We start from the raw sequence: 16,251 nt of genomic DNA on the forward strand, positions 1-16,251 counted from the left end.
GGCAACAGCTGAATGCAAACACATTATATAGTGTTTCAATTAGAGAAAAGACAATTCCCTAAAAAGGTCCTGGAAAACACTTATTAGATATTACAAGCGATGTCCTCCTTTCACACCTGAGTCATAATACATGGTTCCCTCTCATTGCCCAGAATATTCAACAGCAATCCCTCACATATGGGAACATGAGTGACCTTGTTTAATGTCTTGCATGGAAGGTGCTAAATCTAGTGCTCGAGAGACTATCATTACTAACTATAAAAACAATCTGACAAAAAAAAAAAGAAAAAAAAAAAGAACTAGAAAAAAAAAAACACTAACCCCAAGACTTCCCAGTCTTTTGACAGTTCTGCTGTGAACAAGACTTTTGCAGCCCAAGTTGAAAGGGATTACAAGAAACCACTTGCCTAATGCACAGAACCTGGCTTACCCTCACTGGCTTTTTGTTGTGTCGAAGCTATAACACAGCACTGCCAGTCCTGAAGCAGTGCAGTCACCAGCTCCTCCTATTCCTTGGCCACATACTCCCACCCCTTGGCTTGGCAAGCTTCACCACTCATCTAGCCCCACAGTGAGCCAGCTTGGGGAGCTAAAATTAATAAAAGGAAAAGGAAAATTGAACAGGCAGCAGAAAGCCAGCATGATGCAAGGGTTAGAAGCACATCCTACATCTTGGCCTTGCTGTAACACAGAACCACGCTTGCCTGAGACCATTAGCAGAAAGCAGCTGTATTAATTAAAGGCCTCAGAGGGTTCCTAATAAACAATTTCTGCCTAATCCAGCTGTGGCAGCTTGCAACACTACCACTCCACAGCGGCTGTGCCTTCCTCCCACTGGCAACAACCTTCCCTAGGGCAGAAGAGAACAAGGAGTGCTGTCTCTCAGGAGCTGCGGGTGACTGGGATCCAGGTGGGATGCGCATCCACTCTGCTGCTCCTGCAACAGGGTGCCAGGGGCCACTAGGGACAGAGAAGGTAGCAAGAACATGCAGAATCCAGTGGCACAGCTGTAATGCAGAGAAATGCTGGAGGACAGATGGGAGAAAGACTGTGCACGTTCCATGCAAAAGCTTCAATCCCTCCTTCCCCTGTCTCTTAACTTCACTTCCCAGGCACTCATGTTTGAGTCTGCATGCAGGACACTGTCAATAATTAGGCCAGCATGGAGACATTACATGCAAGAACAGAGCAGAAACTATACCCTAAGTGGTCCAGGGACCCCCCAAGCTTTAAGAGCATCATACTGGTGTCAACCACAGCAACCAACTTCACCTGACACAGCAGATGAGGGTAAGGTTGCCATCACCGAATGAATCTGAAATAACAGAGAGCAGCTGTGAAGAACAACAGGCTTCCTACTGGAAAAACTGACACAAGACTGGAAGTATGGGGACTGGTGAACATTTTCAGACTTTCTCCCCTGTGTTTTGTGTTGAAATTTCTTTGAGACGATTTTTCTTCCTTCTAACTAAATGAATCCTTTTCTCTTCCTTCTGGAGAAAATATATTGACAGTGAGTATAAAAACATAATGTAAAGCTTAGTGGCTACTCAAATCAGCCTCTTGCTTCTCAGAGCCTCATCATAACAGAACTTTACTGTAAAAGAGGAAAGTGTTCAGCAATTCCTCATGTACACTGCTGGGGAAGGGCTCATGAGAGTGAATAGCCCTGTCACCTATAATGAACGTACTGTCACATCCAGCCTGATCTGTACAATATCACCCTGGGTAAGGTGAACAACTGTTGCTAAAAACCATACAACTGCACTACGTTATAAATACTTCAGTGGATGTACTCTTCAGAGAAGGCTCATAGAAATGTAACAACATCCTCCGCACAGTGACTCAAAACCCTTTGGTCTGTTACCTATTGCCCTTCTCAGCTGGGAATTAGAGCTACAAAGATGGAGAGTGATACCAAAAAGAACATGCAGTTACACTGAAGTTACACTTCTCCTTCTGGGGCAGCTACCTTTGTCACTGCTTTTTCAAGTAGCCTTTACTCTGCAAAGATCATCCAATTTTTGTTCATCTCTCACAAAAATATCTTAAAATAAGTAGCACCTGCTCTCTCACACACAGCAATTAGATGACAACGTATAACACAACAGATTCTGTGGAGCATTTTTAATGCAATATTTGAATGCTTTTACTAAAGGTTACAATAATGTTGACACTAAAAGTAGTATTTCCTACTCAACATTCACCCCCTTCCATCCAAACCTGAACAAAAGCAATGAACAGCTCAGACCAAAGCAAGTCTTTTCCATTCTCTGAGTTGGAATTCAAACCTATGCACTTGGGTGACCTGTTGCTACCAGTCCCTCAAGCTCTATTTATTCTATAAACAGGGTTTATGTGACAGATTTGGAGACCTTACACAGGCGAAGTCATGAGTACTTCTGTTCTTCCTTGCCACCACCAAGCAATCACAGCTGAAACCTTAGCTTCAGAAAACGTAAGTTGTGCATGCTCTGTTGAAATCTAAAATCCTACAGTTGAAAAACACGCACACACACACACAAAAAAAAGGAAATGGGACTTTCCCCATTGACTGCAAACTCAGCTGAATAGAAAGATGTCTCCAGTTTCCAGATAAAGGTGTTAATTACTGGCAAAGTCCCCATAAAGTCTTGTTTGAGGCAACTGAAGCCTCAGTGCTACATTCAAAAGCCTGGTCCATCAAAGAGATTTCCTATGCAAGCTTCTGAATAAAAACTGAAGCATTATACCATCATACTTTCACCAGAAGTCCTTTATCCCATTATGATGCTCTCTTCATGATGTATGGGGCTGTTCAATTGTTTCTGAGCTGAAACTGATCAAACCACAGATGTGATAAACCCGGAGCTGTGCTTGGCTGGGTGCTCTAATGTTACATTATGTGATTATGTGGGAAACTCAGCAAGAATCTTTTCATCAGACAGGCAGGTATGGTTTACCACCCCACAGATGCCTGTCACCACCTACCTATCAACAACTAATCCCCTCATCAGTAATCCACTGGAAGCACATAAGAAAGTCCTGCCAGATCAGTCACTTGAACCACCCAATCTGGAAGCCTGCAGACTGCCAGGCAGGATAGATGGAAAAGAGACCTCCACAATACCAACTTGTCATTACACTGAAGAACTACAAGCTTGAAACTTCTAAACAAACTGGGACCCTTACAAGAGCAGTTAAAAGACAACCAACCATGCAACTCCAGTCCTGGGAAGGGCAAAAAACTTAATGGAGTACATGTGACAGCCAGTGTTTCAGCACTAAAGCACCATTAGTTGTACACACAGATGAACAGACAATTAGAAGTTTGATTTTGAGGAAGCACAAGGGGAAGACAAGGAGGACATTACCCCATAAACATCCTCTCTGTCAGACAAGTTTAGAACAGCGGCCATTTCAAATCCTGTCCCCTCTCATGACACTCTTGGGTATCTTTCATCTGCCCAGTATTTACGATACAACTCTTTGTGGGATCCTAAGATGACCATGTTCAAGGAAACATTACATGTGCAGCAAAAGAAAAAAAGAAAAAAAAGAAGAAAAAAAAAAAAAGGAAGGAAGGAAGAGGATGATGCCAGAACACTCAGCATACTTATGAGAAAAAGCCCAGAAGAGGTATGTCTGCAGAGGAAGCCAGAAGAGGAAGAGAGACAAAAGTTAGGTGTCAATGGAAACAAAATAGGAACATTTCCCTTCACAGTAACTGCAGCAGCAGAACTAATGCTATTTCAACAAATCATGAGGTATGAAGAACTGAAATGGTGTCTCATCTTCCACAGAAGACAAAAATATTTTCCATCTTGGCTTCTGTTTTCTTTGTTTCATTTTTAGCTTGAAAAGTACCCTATGGTTTTTCACTAAAGATCTGAAGGATTGAATATCCAGTAAATGAAACAACTGTGGGCCTACACCACTGAACTTCTGCTCCAATATCTGAATCTCACAGGCAAAACTAGCAGATATTCCTCCAGAAAAATTTCTCCCACAGCACTCGAGTGCAGTTTCTTGGGATGGGTGATGTAACAATCCCACTCATTTCTGCAATTGGACCATGAACAGTATCTGAAGCAGGGGTGGAGCAAGGGAGCCCCATCCTGCCCTTCCACACCCACATCCCACCCCCAGGAGGGAGCAGGGGGTGACTCTTGGTCGCACTGGCAGCTGTTCCTGCAGCCAGGCTGTGAGCAAGAGATGCAAACACGCATCTTAAAACAAAGAACCCTGGTAAAAAGCCTGAATTCATTTTCCTCCCACTATTGGTTCTAATCCTAAGCAGCTCCTTCAATATATTCAACGTGTGACCTTGCAAGCGGTAGTGTCAGCACAGCTGAGAAACACCGGCACTGAACTGAGGGAACGACAGAGCAAGCACAGAGAATGGTAAAACTTCCGAAGATAACGTGCTAACATCAGTGGCAACAGCATTAAATGATGATCACTGTCTCCCAGGGCTATTATTTCTACATTTCTAAGAAGAAATCATTTTCAAGCCTCTGTTTTAACTCATAAAGCTAAAAAATAAACATACATATATTCTTCCCTTGACCTGCAGTAGGATGCAATAAGCCTTACAGAATTTCTACTAGTATGGAAAATAGCAGAGATTTTATTTAGATACACCAGAAAAGTTAGTAAGAATATTCAGAGCTAGATTTTGGGTTTGTTGCTTTGGAGTTAAGAACAAGAACTTGTTGGGAAAGGGGTGAGAAGCACAGGGGCATCCAGAAGAGCATCCATCCTCCCAGAGAAATCATAAGGTCACACAGAATACTTCTTTTGTTTGAAAGAGAACTTATGTTACAGTTCATTTTGGCTGGGACTAGGGTGACAGGAGTGTGGAGGAAAAACGATAGAATTGGAAAATGCTTTCTCAATCCTTTAAATGGCATTTTTTAGGCAGCCTGTTTTGGTTCTCACTTCATAGAGGGGACAACTCCCAGCCTCTGCCTGCATTTTCAGCATATTTTCTGTAAGAGATTGGCTTGGTTCCTACAGTTTTAACCCACATTTAACACATTCAGAGTAAGAACTTGTAAGAGTTCAACAAGGGCTTCATAACCGACTTCTAGGAAAGAAGTACTTTATGACAAGTAGTCCTTTGCAATCAAATACCCACAACACTGCATAACTCTAGTTTCTCTTTTCAGAAGCCTTTTTTTTTTTCCTTAACTTACTATGGTTTCATTCACAGAAAATTAAAAACAACTAACACTACTTTAACGATACTTTCCTTGAAATTATGCACATATACTTACTGATATGTCCCTAAGATGCAACGCAGGTGGACAGCGGAGGCAAAGAGAATACCAAGCCATATAATTTAGCAATCATTTACCACTTTTCCAAGTTCTCCAAACAAACAAACCAGCAAGTACTATGCTAATGGATGAAGCCCAAACTTATACTATTACCAGAGGGACTCCACACTGTAAATAGTAGGGCAGTATTTAACACATATATATTTTAACGCATATATAACACAATCACAACCTTATAGCACAAAAGAGACAAAGCAGAGAGGCTACTTCTTTAATTGTGATGCACTACTGACCTTTTCCTTGAAGGCCCTTCTTCAAAATCTGAGGAACTAATATCGTTGCTCGTTGAGGACACCTGCGATGCATCGTCCTTTTCATTCTCCAGCTGTTCTGAACCTGGTCCTAATCCTTTAGATTGGCCATTAGTGAGAAGTCCTGCAAAGATGACAAAGCAGTACACAATATTCAAAACCTGCATTTCCAGCACCAAATGGATTTTATTAAAATTCACACATTACACTATCAGTAGAGAGTCAACTCCCAAAGCAATTGTCTTGCAAAGAGATATGCTGATAACATTGATTTTGCACAGAGGTACTTCAGTAAGAAACTGGCTGATTGCATGTTTCTGATTTGGTTAACTGCAAGCCACCGGTTCCAAACAACTCTACTACAGGTGTCTGCAATCACATTTATAATCTTGTCACATCCCTTACGCTAAAAGGGGCACAGTTTAGAGTCAAACTCATCCCTGTGTAACAGAATGTCTGTTTACTAGCACAGTACAGAATCTTTTTCATTTATCTGTAGATCAGTATAAAATTAAGTTGCCATTTGGTTAATCTGTCATCTTCGTGATCTTCATTCTGCTGCTTCCAACTATTGTAATTTATAATCCTTTAAAGAATCCATAATCCGAAAGGAGTTAACAGTAAACATCCATTTCTCGACACTGAATCTCTGACTCAATATCACTCAGACACAGACTCCAGATCACAGGCTGAGGTGTGCATCACAGGGGAAACACATGCTACAGTTACCTTCCATTTTGTGTCTTTTCTCTGCTGGAAGAACAGTATAGCAATAAAAATCAAGTAGATGGAAGAATGCATGGGCCTCCATGTGCCCAACCACCCCCTGGTTAAGAACCTTTCCCTAATGCTCCCCTGATGCAGCACCATGCCATTCCTTCGGGTGCTGTCGCTGTCACCAGGGAGCAGAGCTCAGCACTGCCCCTACACTCCCTTTCTAAGGAGCTGCAGTGGCCATGAGGCCTCCCCTCAGCTCCTCTGCTCTGAGCTGAACCACCCAAGGGACCTCATCTGCTCCTCATGCACCTTGCACTGCAGACCCTTTCCCATTTTCATGGTCCTCCTTTAGACACTCTCTAATACCTTTACATTCTCCTTATACTGTGCAAACCTGCACCCATTGCTCTAGGCGAGGCCACACAGTGCAGTGCAGTAGAGTATATGTGTGTATATATATACATATACTTTTTTTTTCCCTTAGCAGTATTTGGGACAGGAGAAAGGAATGTTACTAACAATATTATCAGCTCAGTATTTATTCACTGTTTACAGTGCTTGGTACCAGAGAAGCTGCAATTTCATCCCATTCTCAACTCTTTGAGGGAGGGGGCTGACTGGTTCCAAGATAAGCTGGGAAGCAAGGCTGGTAAGAAAACAAAACCAGAAATGCTTACTAATAACAGCAGTTCAAACAGCATCAGAAGTATTGCACCAGCACTATGCCACTTCAGACCTTCTGTTTTCAGGAAAATATCGCTTAGCATTCTCAATACGTTAATCACATAATGTAATATTCATGCAAACTCAGCTTCAGGGAACCCATTGGCAGAACTACCTTAACAGCAAAGGCCCTGTTAGGCCACGCTGCCTGCGGAAAGCCCAGTGCTCTCCCCCCTCCTCAAGCTCTTTGCTCAGTGCTGCTTGGACACTGTGACCTGGTACGATGTATTACCTGCAACCAGGCTCCCAAGCACTCAGCCCTTCTGATTCCAGTCTAGCCTAATGCTCAATATGAAGACCACAAAATAGAAGTCAAAATGGAGCGAGGCACTGATTTCAGCATTAAAATGTCTCTTCTAACCAGCCCGAGACGGACACAGCAAAGTTCAATGACCACATTTACATTTTAACTCCCTTTTTGTGAAATTGCTTTTGGCATTTCCTTCCCTTAAAGAGATCCCAAATTGTGACCTAGGAGGTTTCGGGGGTTGATACTATGCAGTGCAACCCGGTGATATGACATGGGTGACAGCATTCCTTCACCGCATTCCAGAGGAACAAAAGTAGACCTTTTAAAAAACATTAAAAGGATTTTATGTTTAGCTGACTGCGCCCTCACTGGAAGCAGCAATACCCAAATCTATTCCTAAACAAGAATAAACTTCTGCTCTGCCTTTTTCCATGAAACTACTGCTGATATAATTTACCATTTTAAAACTCCAGAGAAGCCTAAATCAAGCATATCATTTGAGACCTGATACTCAGTAATTTAACTCTTATGACAGAATTTGAATAGGTTTTCCAAAAGCAATATTTGTTCTGGAGACTTGCCACATGTAAAACCCAGCAAACTGAAGTATATGAGTCAAGAAAATCACCTTTTGGGCTGTCAACTTGCATGCACTTGGAAGGCAATTCTTTTTAGTTCTTTCTCCCTGCCAAACCATCAGTGCACTTGGAAGACAAGCATGATTTGTGCCCCTTAAGGAGAAATATCAGTTTGTCTTCTATTATTCATCATAACCAGCACCTTCCCAAACTGCAATAATACTGCAGATAACCAAAGTTAGCTATCGTCAACCGAAACCAATTAAAACAAGTGCCCTAGAAGGGAGACATAAAACTACAAATGAGAGATACTGAAAAATAATGGGAGCGGGTGTCATGTTCTATAGCTTTTCAGGGTCAGCGTAATTGCAAAATTCACTCAGAAGTGATGAAAGGCACAGACATCCACAGTCCATGGGAGCTGTCTCCTTCCAAGTACTGGAGAGAAAGCACATGCTGAATTAAGCTGTTATAAAGTTTACTGTCACTCAATCATTTTTAGATCAAATGCGTTCAGTTTGCCCCCAGATACCTGTCCCCTCAAACACCATTCCTGCTATCTCTAACTGCAATAAACTGCATTCTCTGCCACGCATCAATCCAGAGCTACCAAGGGCCTGGAGCCCAGATGCATCCCAGGTTGTGGTGAGGACCTCACAGATGTGCCAGGTGACACTCAGACATCCCATGGCCCTTAGTGGGCTGAACACACAGCAGGAACAGAGGGCAACTCTTGTATCTCTGTGTGGCTTTGGCTCTGCATAGTTAACCAAGCACTAGGAAGCAGCATGCATTTGCATTTCTTAAAAAGCAGAGTACTGCATGCTGTATGGATGTAAAGAGGGAAAAGCAACCAAGCAAGAAAATGCTTTTTTGCTTAGCCTGAAGAACGGAACCTCTTTTTAATACAGATACTTCAGAATACTCAGCAAGCCAAGGAACCAGCACACCATCAGAGAGAGAAATAAAATCAGAAGGGACAACACTTCCTCAGATGCTTTTCTGCACTCTCCAACCTCTAAACCAGGGTGCAGGCGAGCTCTGGTCCTCGGTGCACCCCATGACCGCCTCAGCTCCCAGCAGTCAGCAGCTGGCACCGGCTGCCTGCCCATTCCCAATGGGCTCCACTACGCCCGGGCTCTTACCACTCCTTCCCCAGCCACTGGGCTTGTGGCCAAACACCAGGCCTGGATAACTGGCAGAATAAAGCAGAGCTGGAAAAGATATATTCTGTAGCACAGAGAGTAAAGCGTTTGTTTTTATAACAAAGTCTAATGTGACTTTTTAATATTTTTTCAAAACTACGTGACATTTAATTTAAATTTGAAAGTATGGCAACGCAGATCGTAAATCAGTGTAGAATTTCACGTATGAAAATGACATACATGAAATAATAAATCATACATATAGTGATACAGTACATGATTTGCTGCCAAAGTTTTAAAAGAACTGAAACTCTTTTTTGCTCAAAGTAACAGAATAAACACTGCTTTAACTGAACCACTAATAATGAGTTCCTTAATTAAGTCAAATAACAGAAACTCACATATCAAATGGTCCCATAAATTGACTATTCTGGCTTTAACAAAACAGGATTAGTTATTTTAAACAAAAGGCCAACTACTGGTTTCTAGTAATTAAAAAGGCTGCCTTAAATTTGATCCACATTAACATATTTTCTAAAATGCATCTTAGACGCATGAATCTGCCTTCACAGTTTTGGCTGAATTCTTTTCTAAACTTCTGCATAACCTGTGATAGCAAACTGCACGCTGTTTAAAACACACACATAAAAAAAATCAGCTTCTAACTGCACTGAGAAAACAGCAGATGCAAATATTACACCCACTCTGCCGCAGCCGTGAGAAGCAGAAGAGCCCTTCCTGCACACCAGGGTTAGGAGACTGTACTGCTGCCACCTTCCTTCTATCTGCCTTTCACGTACTGAGTCTTTTTGATCCCACCTGTGGCTACAGGCATGTTTTTGGTTTGGTTTCCCCCCACAGCTGCCCCACCACCTCTCCACTTGAGCAGAGGTCTTATTAACCCTTCTTCAGTGATGGCCCTTTCACCAAAAAGCAGTATTTGCAAAATGCAGTTAAATCATCTTAAATGAGCTTACGTTTGGGGGCTTTCATGGATCTAAGCAGACTGCTTTTCACAACAGTCTAGCAAGCAGACTTACTATTTCAGTGTGGCAGAACTTCATTTGTATTGGTTCAGATGTGCTAACTGAACCATTTTTGGTGATACACACACAACTCTGTGCTCCTGAGCTGGAACTAACACATTTCTGGAAACCTGAGAAACACATAGGGCTGGCTTGAGGAACACCAGGCTGTCTGAATACATATATGATGCACAGCAGTGCTGCAGAACACACAGAGAAGAGAAGGGAGGGAAAAGCAGGAAGGAACAACACAAGGCAAGATGCAGAAAATGCAAAGGACAGTTTGAGGTCGGTTAGGCAATTTTAAGAACAGGTAAAATTACTGGTACGTTCAACGTTATTAAAGCTACTGAACAGTCAGGAAACCAAAGGGGAGGAGCATCTGAACAAATCTCAGTATCATGTGGTTAGCTGGACACCGTGGTTGGGTGAAGGGGCTTTCATCATATTTCCAAAACAGTTTCTGCATCGCTTACTCTAATGTCAATGAGGCACCCAAATCTGAATGTTTCCATGACCTCAGGCAACATGAGAACAGGCACCTATTTTGGTTCCCTGTGCTCAGGCTGCTCAAGAAACAAAAAGGTCTCGAAGGCAGAGGCAGCCCACAGAGTCACCTCCGGAGAAAATCAACAGTCAACAATACACAAACGAAAGCCAAAGACATCAAAACTGACCTAAATAAGGGGGATTTCAACACAACCTTATTCACAGCTTTCTGTCTGGGATGAGGCCTTGTGCCAGCCGGCCCACCCAGATGGCTGGAGGCAGGGAAGCTGTGCTGCACAGCTCAGCTCCATGTGAAACCCACAGCTTGCCCCACAGCAGTCCTTGCCCATGCACTTGCCACTCCTCCTGCATTCTTCCCTGAATGCTGCAGGCTGGCTGGTACAAAGGGCCCAGTTTCCAGGGCAATTGGCAAAACAAATAAACACAAGCTAAAAGGAGCTAAAAAAAGTGGTTTTACTCAAGCAGTCACACTCTGGCCACACCAGGATGACAGTGTTATGTATGAGGACGTGCAATAGTACCTAGTAGTAGCACATCTCAGCTACGTCAGCCTTCTTTGCTGAAGGAGTAATATGCCTGTCTCAGCTTCAGCTATGTAGTCTTGGCATTACACGGGAAAGCTTTGTAGAAATATAAATACATAAAAATGGCAATTTAGGTTCCATCTTTTTGCAGCGTTCCTTTTAGGACAGCTGACCACACGTTACAGCAACGCCACTGCACAGGTATAAAGGGATTAACCACCCGCACCATGGCTGACAGGAGACCACACTGCACGACCCCACCAAAGTGGAGTACTCTGTGACTGATCCTGAGAAATAACAGAACCATCTCCAGCTCTTTAGGTAATTACTCTGACCCTTAGTTTCAAGCAGATGATATTCTGTGTGAAGATCAACATAAAACGAACCAAAGCCACCACCCATACCCTGTTCTATTTCAACCTGAACACTAACTAACAGCTTGTTATGAGCTGTAAGGTAACCACGAGCTTATTCATGAAGCTTCCTCAACGACCAGTCCTCGCCCATTTTCCAGAAGTAACAACAAAAAAAACCAGCTGAAACACAACACAATTTCACATCCCATTGTCCATAACTCTAAATATCCTCTTCCAAAAAGCCCTTACAAGCCAGAAGAGAAGCTGAAATACTACCAAAATCTCAGTAGGCATGTTAAATAAAACCATTAATCATCTGATGCCAAGTTAAACCATCCTGGTATCTCTAAAACATCTGCAACAGCCTGCATTAATCAGCACATCGTACAGAGTTACTGTATTTAGCTGTTGTATAGCTATGCACAAAAGATAATTTAGTTTTATAGTGCAAATGCCATCTGTCACGTTGTCACAGCGTGACAAGGTATCACATTACATATTAAACAGACAACACGCCTTGAAAATAAGGCTTATTTTCATGCCACGGTTGTCTTAGAGACTAAAGAACTAGGTTTTCATGGTACTAACGTAATCTAAAAAAAATTATCTAGGGTAAGAGATACCTATCTGCCTATTTTTTAAAAGGAATATATAACATTAAAAATGCTGGTTTTGATCTCACTCGGTAATGCAGAACTACAGCAGCTTTCCATCTCTAAATAAATTAACCAGAGCACAAAACAGTCATTGTTTATAACACACGATGCTCTGCATCGCTGCTATAATGGTAATTAACATTATGAGGGCTTTTCAGATGACAAGCCACTGGGCATTAGGTTGATTGTGGAATGTAACAGAGCATATGCATCAAGTAGTTCTGTTATGCCAAAAACTGTTAGCAAACAGCTCGTACAGTCTTGGTAAATGGCTGGGACAGTGCTTTTAGATGTAGATATACATCATTACTACGGAAGCCAAGCATGAATGACATTGCAGCACAAGATGGTTTTGTCAGCCTGTCAAAAGACAAGATCACCAAAGAGAACTGATTAAATAACACAGGCTGAAGGAAGCTCCTTACTCCCATTACATCTCCATCCAAAATCACTATTAAGCAACCCAAGTGACTTTGGTCCCTATGTAAGAGCTTATATCAAGGACCTCTTAGCATCCTTAATTATATTGCTCTCTTGCTTCAACACAAACAGTTATAAGCTTTATTTTGCTTCCTTCAACTGTCATGTTTTGTTGGGGGCTTTTTCTTTCTGTTGGCTTGTTTCGTAATAAACTGGTAAAAACAAGAATAAAACAGCCAAAAAACAAACTTAATTTACTTCCACCTGGAAACTACCCCAGGCTCTAGCAAAAACTTCAAGCCTCAGTTTCATTTATTAAATACGCATCTGGAAAAAATAAATAACAAAACAGAGCCAATACAACACAAAACATATCATACACAGAGAAAACCCTTCAATTATTTTATGTTTATATAAAAAATCAATTTGAAAGGACACACCTCTGTGATTAAAGGCATTTCTTAGCTTGTAAGGATGCAGTGAAAAACACAGTCCACCTGCTTCCCCCAAGCAAGACACACAGCCTATGCAGGCACCAGTTTATTTATTTTGCAAGACAGATTGGAGAAGGTAAACTTGTGCACACTGGTAGGATGGGCCGGACAGGTTTAGAGGCAGAAGCCCAAAGATGAGCAGCAGGGCAGGACTTGTCACAGGCAAAGGAGATACAAGCAGTAACACTGACTGCTGAATGCTGGTGGAACAAATAGACCTCTCCTAAATCCCCATCTTACAGATCAAAGGAGCTAAAACAAGAAATAAAGCCAACAAACAGCTACCTTGCATTTCTGTGTGTTTTTTTCCAAATTAAAAAAGAAAAAAGAAAAAAAATCCACAAAATGGTTGCACCGCATCCCAAAAATCTAGTGCAACTTCATGAATGAGGTCAAAAGAAGGGAGGAAAGAGCTGATGGCAAACAGCATGCCAGCTGCTCCCTATCTATTTTATCAGTACCATGTCACTACTGAGCCTCTCCCAGTTGCTAGCAGAGCAGTGTGATAAGGGAAGAGTAGCAGCTTTTCTAGTAAGCAGGTACAGGCCATGCAAAGATCACAAGTTTTGACAAAGAGAAACACAGCTAATTTTACAGCACTTCAAGCACCCACTGCTAGCACTGGGGGAATGTGTTTGTGCCCTCATCCTGCATGTTGACAAGGCAGAGCAGACCAGAATGTTGCTCTGCAAGGTCCTAGCCATAGACCTCTGCTGTTCAGATGGACAGCAGCAAAGAAGGCATAAAAAAGTCAATGGAAGAAGCATGGGAGCTCCATCTCCTGGGGGAGGGCTGGGTTGGGAGGCAGGGACCGGCACTCCTGTTGGCCTTGCTGGTGGTCCTGGAGCACGTCACTTCCCGCCATGCTGTGCAGCTCACAAGGCAGAGCTGGTGAGACCAATCTCCAGGGTTCAGTGCCCAGGGATGTACAGATAGCATGCACTGTGCACCGAGAGGGGTAGTGCTGAAGTTCTGCAGTGGTGTGTGCATTATGTTGGTTTTTGGCATTGGACACAATGGCTTTATTTCTCCCTGACGAGAACAAATGCCTTTCAATTTGCAGCTATGCCAAGGACATCTGTCCTACAGGACATCTCCTACCAGCTCCTCTTGGTAGTAGCATATGCAATCTGAAAACAGAATTAAATGTACATTTTATTTGAAATTACAGGCACAAGCAGCTCCAGAAGTGCAATTTATCTCTTCTCAGGGAAGGGCATCAGCAATATAAAAATGTGCATCATCACCATGATAGAGAAAAGTCTGAATCAGATCTTGGGTATTAACAAAATTATCAGTGACATACGAATACATTATTCTTTGTTATTGATGCCAGAACCATCATGTTGCGTTTGTCCTCTCTTTTTCTGGGGAATTTTATGGCTGAATGGAGTACCAGGGGGGGAATATCCCAAGAGAGGAGACAGAAAAATAAACCCTCAACATGCCTGTGAAATAAAGCATTCTGCTTTTTAATGGTTTCTTTCTTCCACCATTATTTGGTTTAACTCTATTTGATATACAGAGAAATATTAGTGACTCTGTTGGCCAACATATTCGTCCTGTTCTTCACAAGAGTCTCCTTATATAACAGAGAGCATATATTACCCTGTTAAATAAGAATTAAGTCAAGAAATCTAGTCAGTATTTTTAGTCTTTATCACTCAAGTGGAGTGCTGGGTGAGGGCAATTTCTTCCTCTTTTGAATTACTTCTACAGATCCATCTTAACCTTAGCATGCCATCAGCAGTCCCATTGTTCAATCCCCTATTTCCCATCCTCAGCATTGCAGGGATATGCTTTTACACTGGGTGATACAGCTCACCTTGTTTCAGAGACAAGCTTCTGCTAGGAGAGGATGGACAAAGAACAATACATTCTGACTTCAAAAGCACCCACACCTTGGCACCAAGGAATGAGGCAGATCAGTAAAAACAAGAAAATAAAGGCATTTCTAGTATTTTAAGTAACATGAGAGGGAAAGCTCTGCCAAGAGCATGTCTCTAGACAACAGCTATTCTACACTAGAAAGAAAAAAATTAGCAAATACATCTCCACAGAGTATAAATGAAGGAGGGAGAAAGAAGGTAAAGGCAAACATGCTGAAGCAGGGAAGAGTTCATTAATTGGAAAAAAAATATAACGTATGAATGTGCAAACAAAGCAACAAGACAAATAAACAAGCATACGTTTCCCTGCTAGCAGTGACTACTTGGAGCTTTAAAAAGAAGAGCCGTGCAGCTAAAACCCAAAGGCTTAGAACAGCCTGCCTATATGCGTTACGATTTCTAGGAAACCCTTACAGACTGCCTAATTTGAAAACAGCCTATCTGCATGAAACTGGATACAACAGCAGAACAGCACCCTGATTAACATTTGGTACACACTTTTCCTCTAATGAAGCGTGGTTCCTGCAGATCTGCAGGGACGGATGACTCCAGCAGGCTGGGCTCACGATGTCAGCAGGCAGACATGACACGATGCCACGTCCTGAGCACAGGCACGGTTCCCCCCCGCGCTCCTCACTGCAACGAGGCCACTGCTGGCACGCAGTGCACAGACCAGGAGCATGAGAAAACGCTTCTGAGGAGGTTACCCTCCGTGTAATTGTCTGCAATTCTGCCTGTGTGTGACAAAAGCCGTGAAAGGCAAACGCTGAACAACACGGTTCTAATTGTACAGCCCCACTTAACATCTGAACGCACGGCACTGAGGCTTTGCCTTTCATGACTTGCGCCAGGAGCACGGGCAGCCTTCCAGAATGACAGAAGCAGCATTTTTCCTAATGTGACATGAGCTATGAAAACTTCCTTTGCTGGAGAACACGCAGCCCCATAGCGCTCCCACAGAACGAGCAGAGGTGGGTGTTGAGAAGTCCTCCCCCTGAGCTGGGAAAAAATAACTGAGCTCAATGCTATGCATTTCTCAAGAACTCATGTCACATATGACAGATATTTGAATTAAACCATTTAAATTACTTTCAATCCATGTTTTCAGTAACTTTTCAGTGAGCGCGCCCTCCCTAACTCTAGGAACATCCATCAGCTGGCTCCAGCAGTCAAGTTGTCAACCCTTTTGCTGACAAGGACTTTTTTGCTTTGGCATGCCACTTCCTTCTACCAAACACTTGAATGATGATCTATGCATTTAGAGCAACTAAACACCTACTAACTTTCATGTAGATTTCAGCCATTATGCTAGGGCAAAAGCAATTCTTGTCAGGGCAAAGCCAGCAGCTGCTCTTCCTGGGAATAAAGCCTTCCCCAAAACACCCAGTGCCA

The 16,251-nt window shown here is 42.6% G+C and overlaps 1 protein-coding gene across 2 annotated transcripts in view; it reads right to left on the bottom strand.

Annotated features, from left to right (window-relative positions):
- The window catches only part of JARID2 (jumonji and AT-rich interaction domain containing 2), a 199,752-nt gene that overhangs the window by 82,911 nt on the left and 100,590 nt on the right, over window positions 1-16,251 (bottom strand). For both annotated transcript variants that reach the window (XM_065752299.1, XM_065752300.1), the window contains exon 3: window positions 5,555-5,696. In XM_065752299.1, the coding sequence (XP_065608371.1) occupies window positions 5,555-5,696 (142 nt within the window). The remainder of the gene's footprint in view (window positions 1-5,554; window positions 5,697-16,251) is intronic.

The sequence above is a fragment of the Cyrtonyx montezumae genome, unplaced genomic scaffold (assembly GCF_038088225.1).
Source record: "Cyrtonyx montezumae isolate F1298 unplaced genomic scaffold, pur_monq_1.0 scaffold_8, whole genome shotgun sequence".
Classification (NCBI taxonomy): Eukaryota; Metazoa; Chordata; class Aves; order Galliformes; family Odontophoridae; genus Cyrtonyx; species Cyrtonyx montezumae.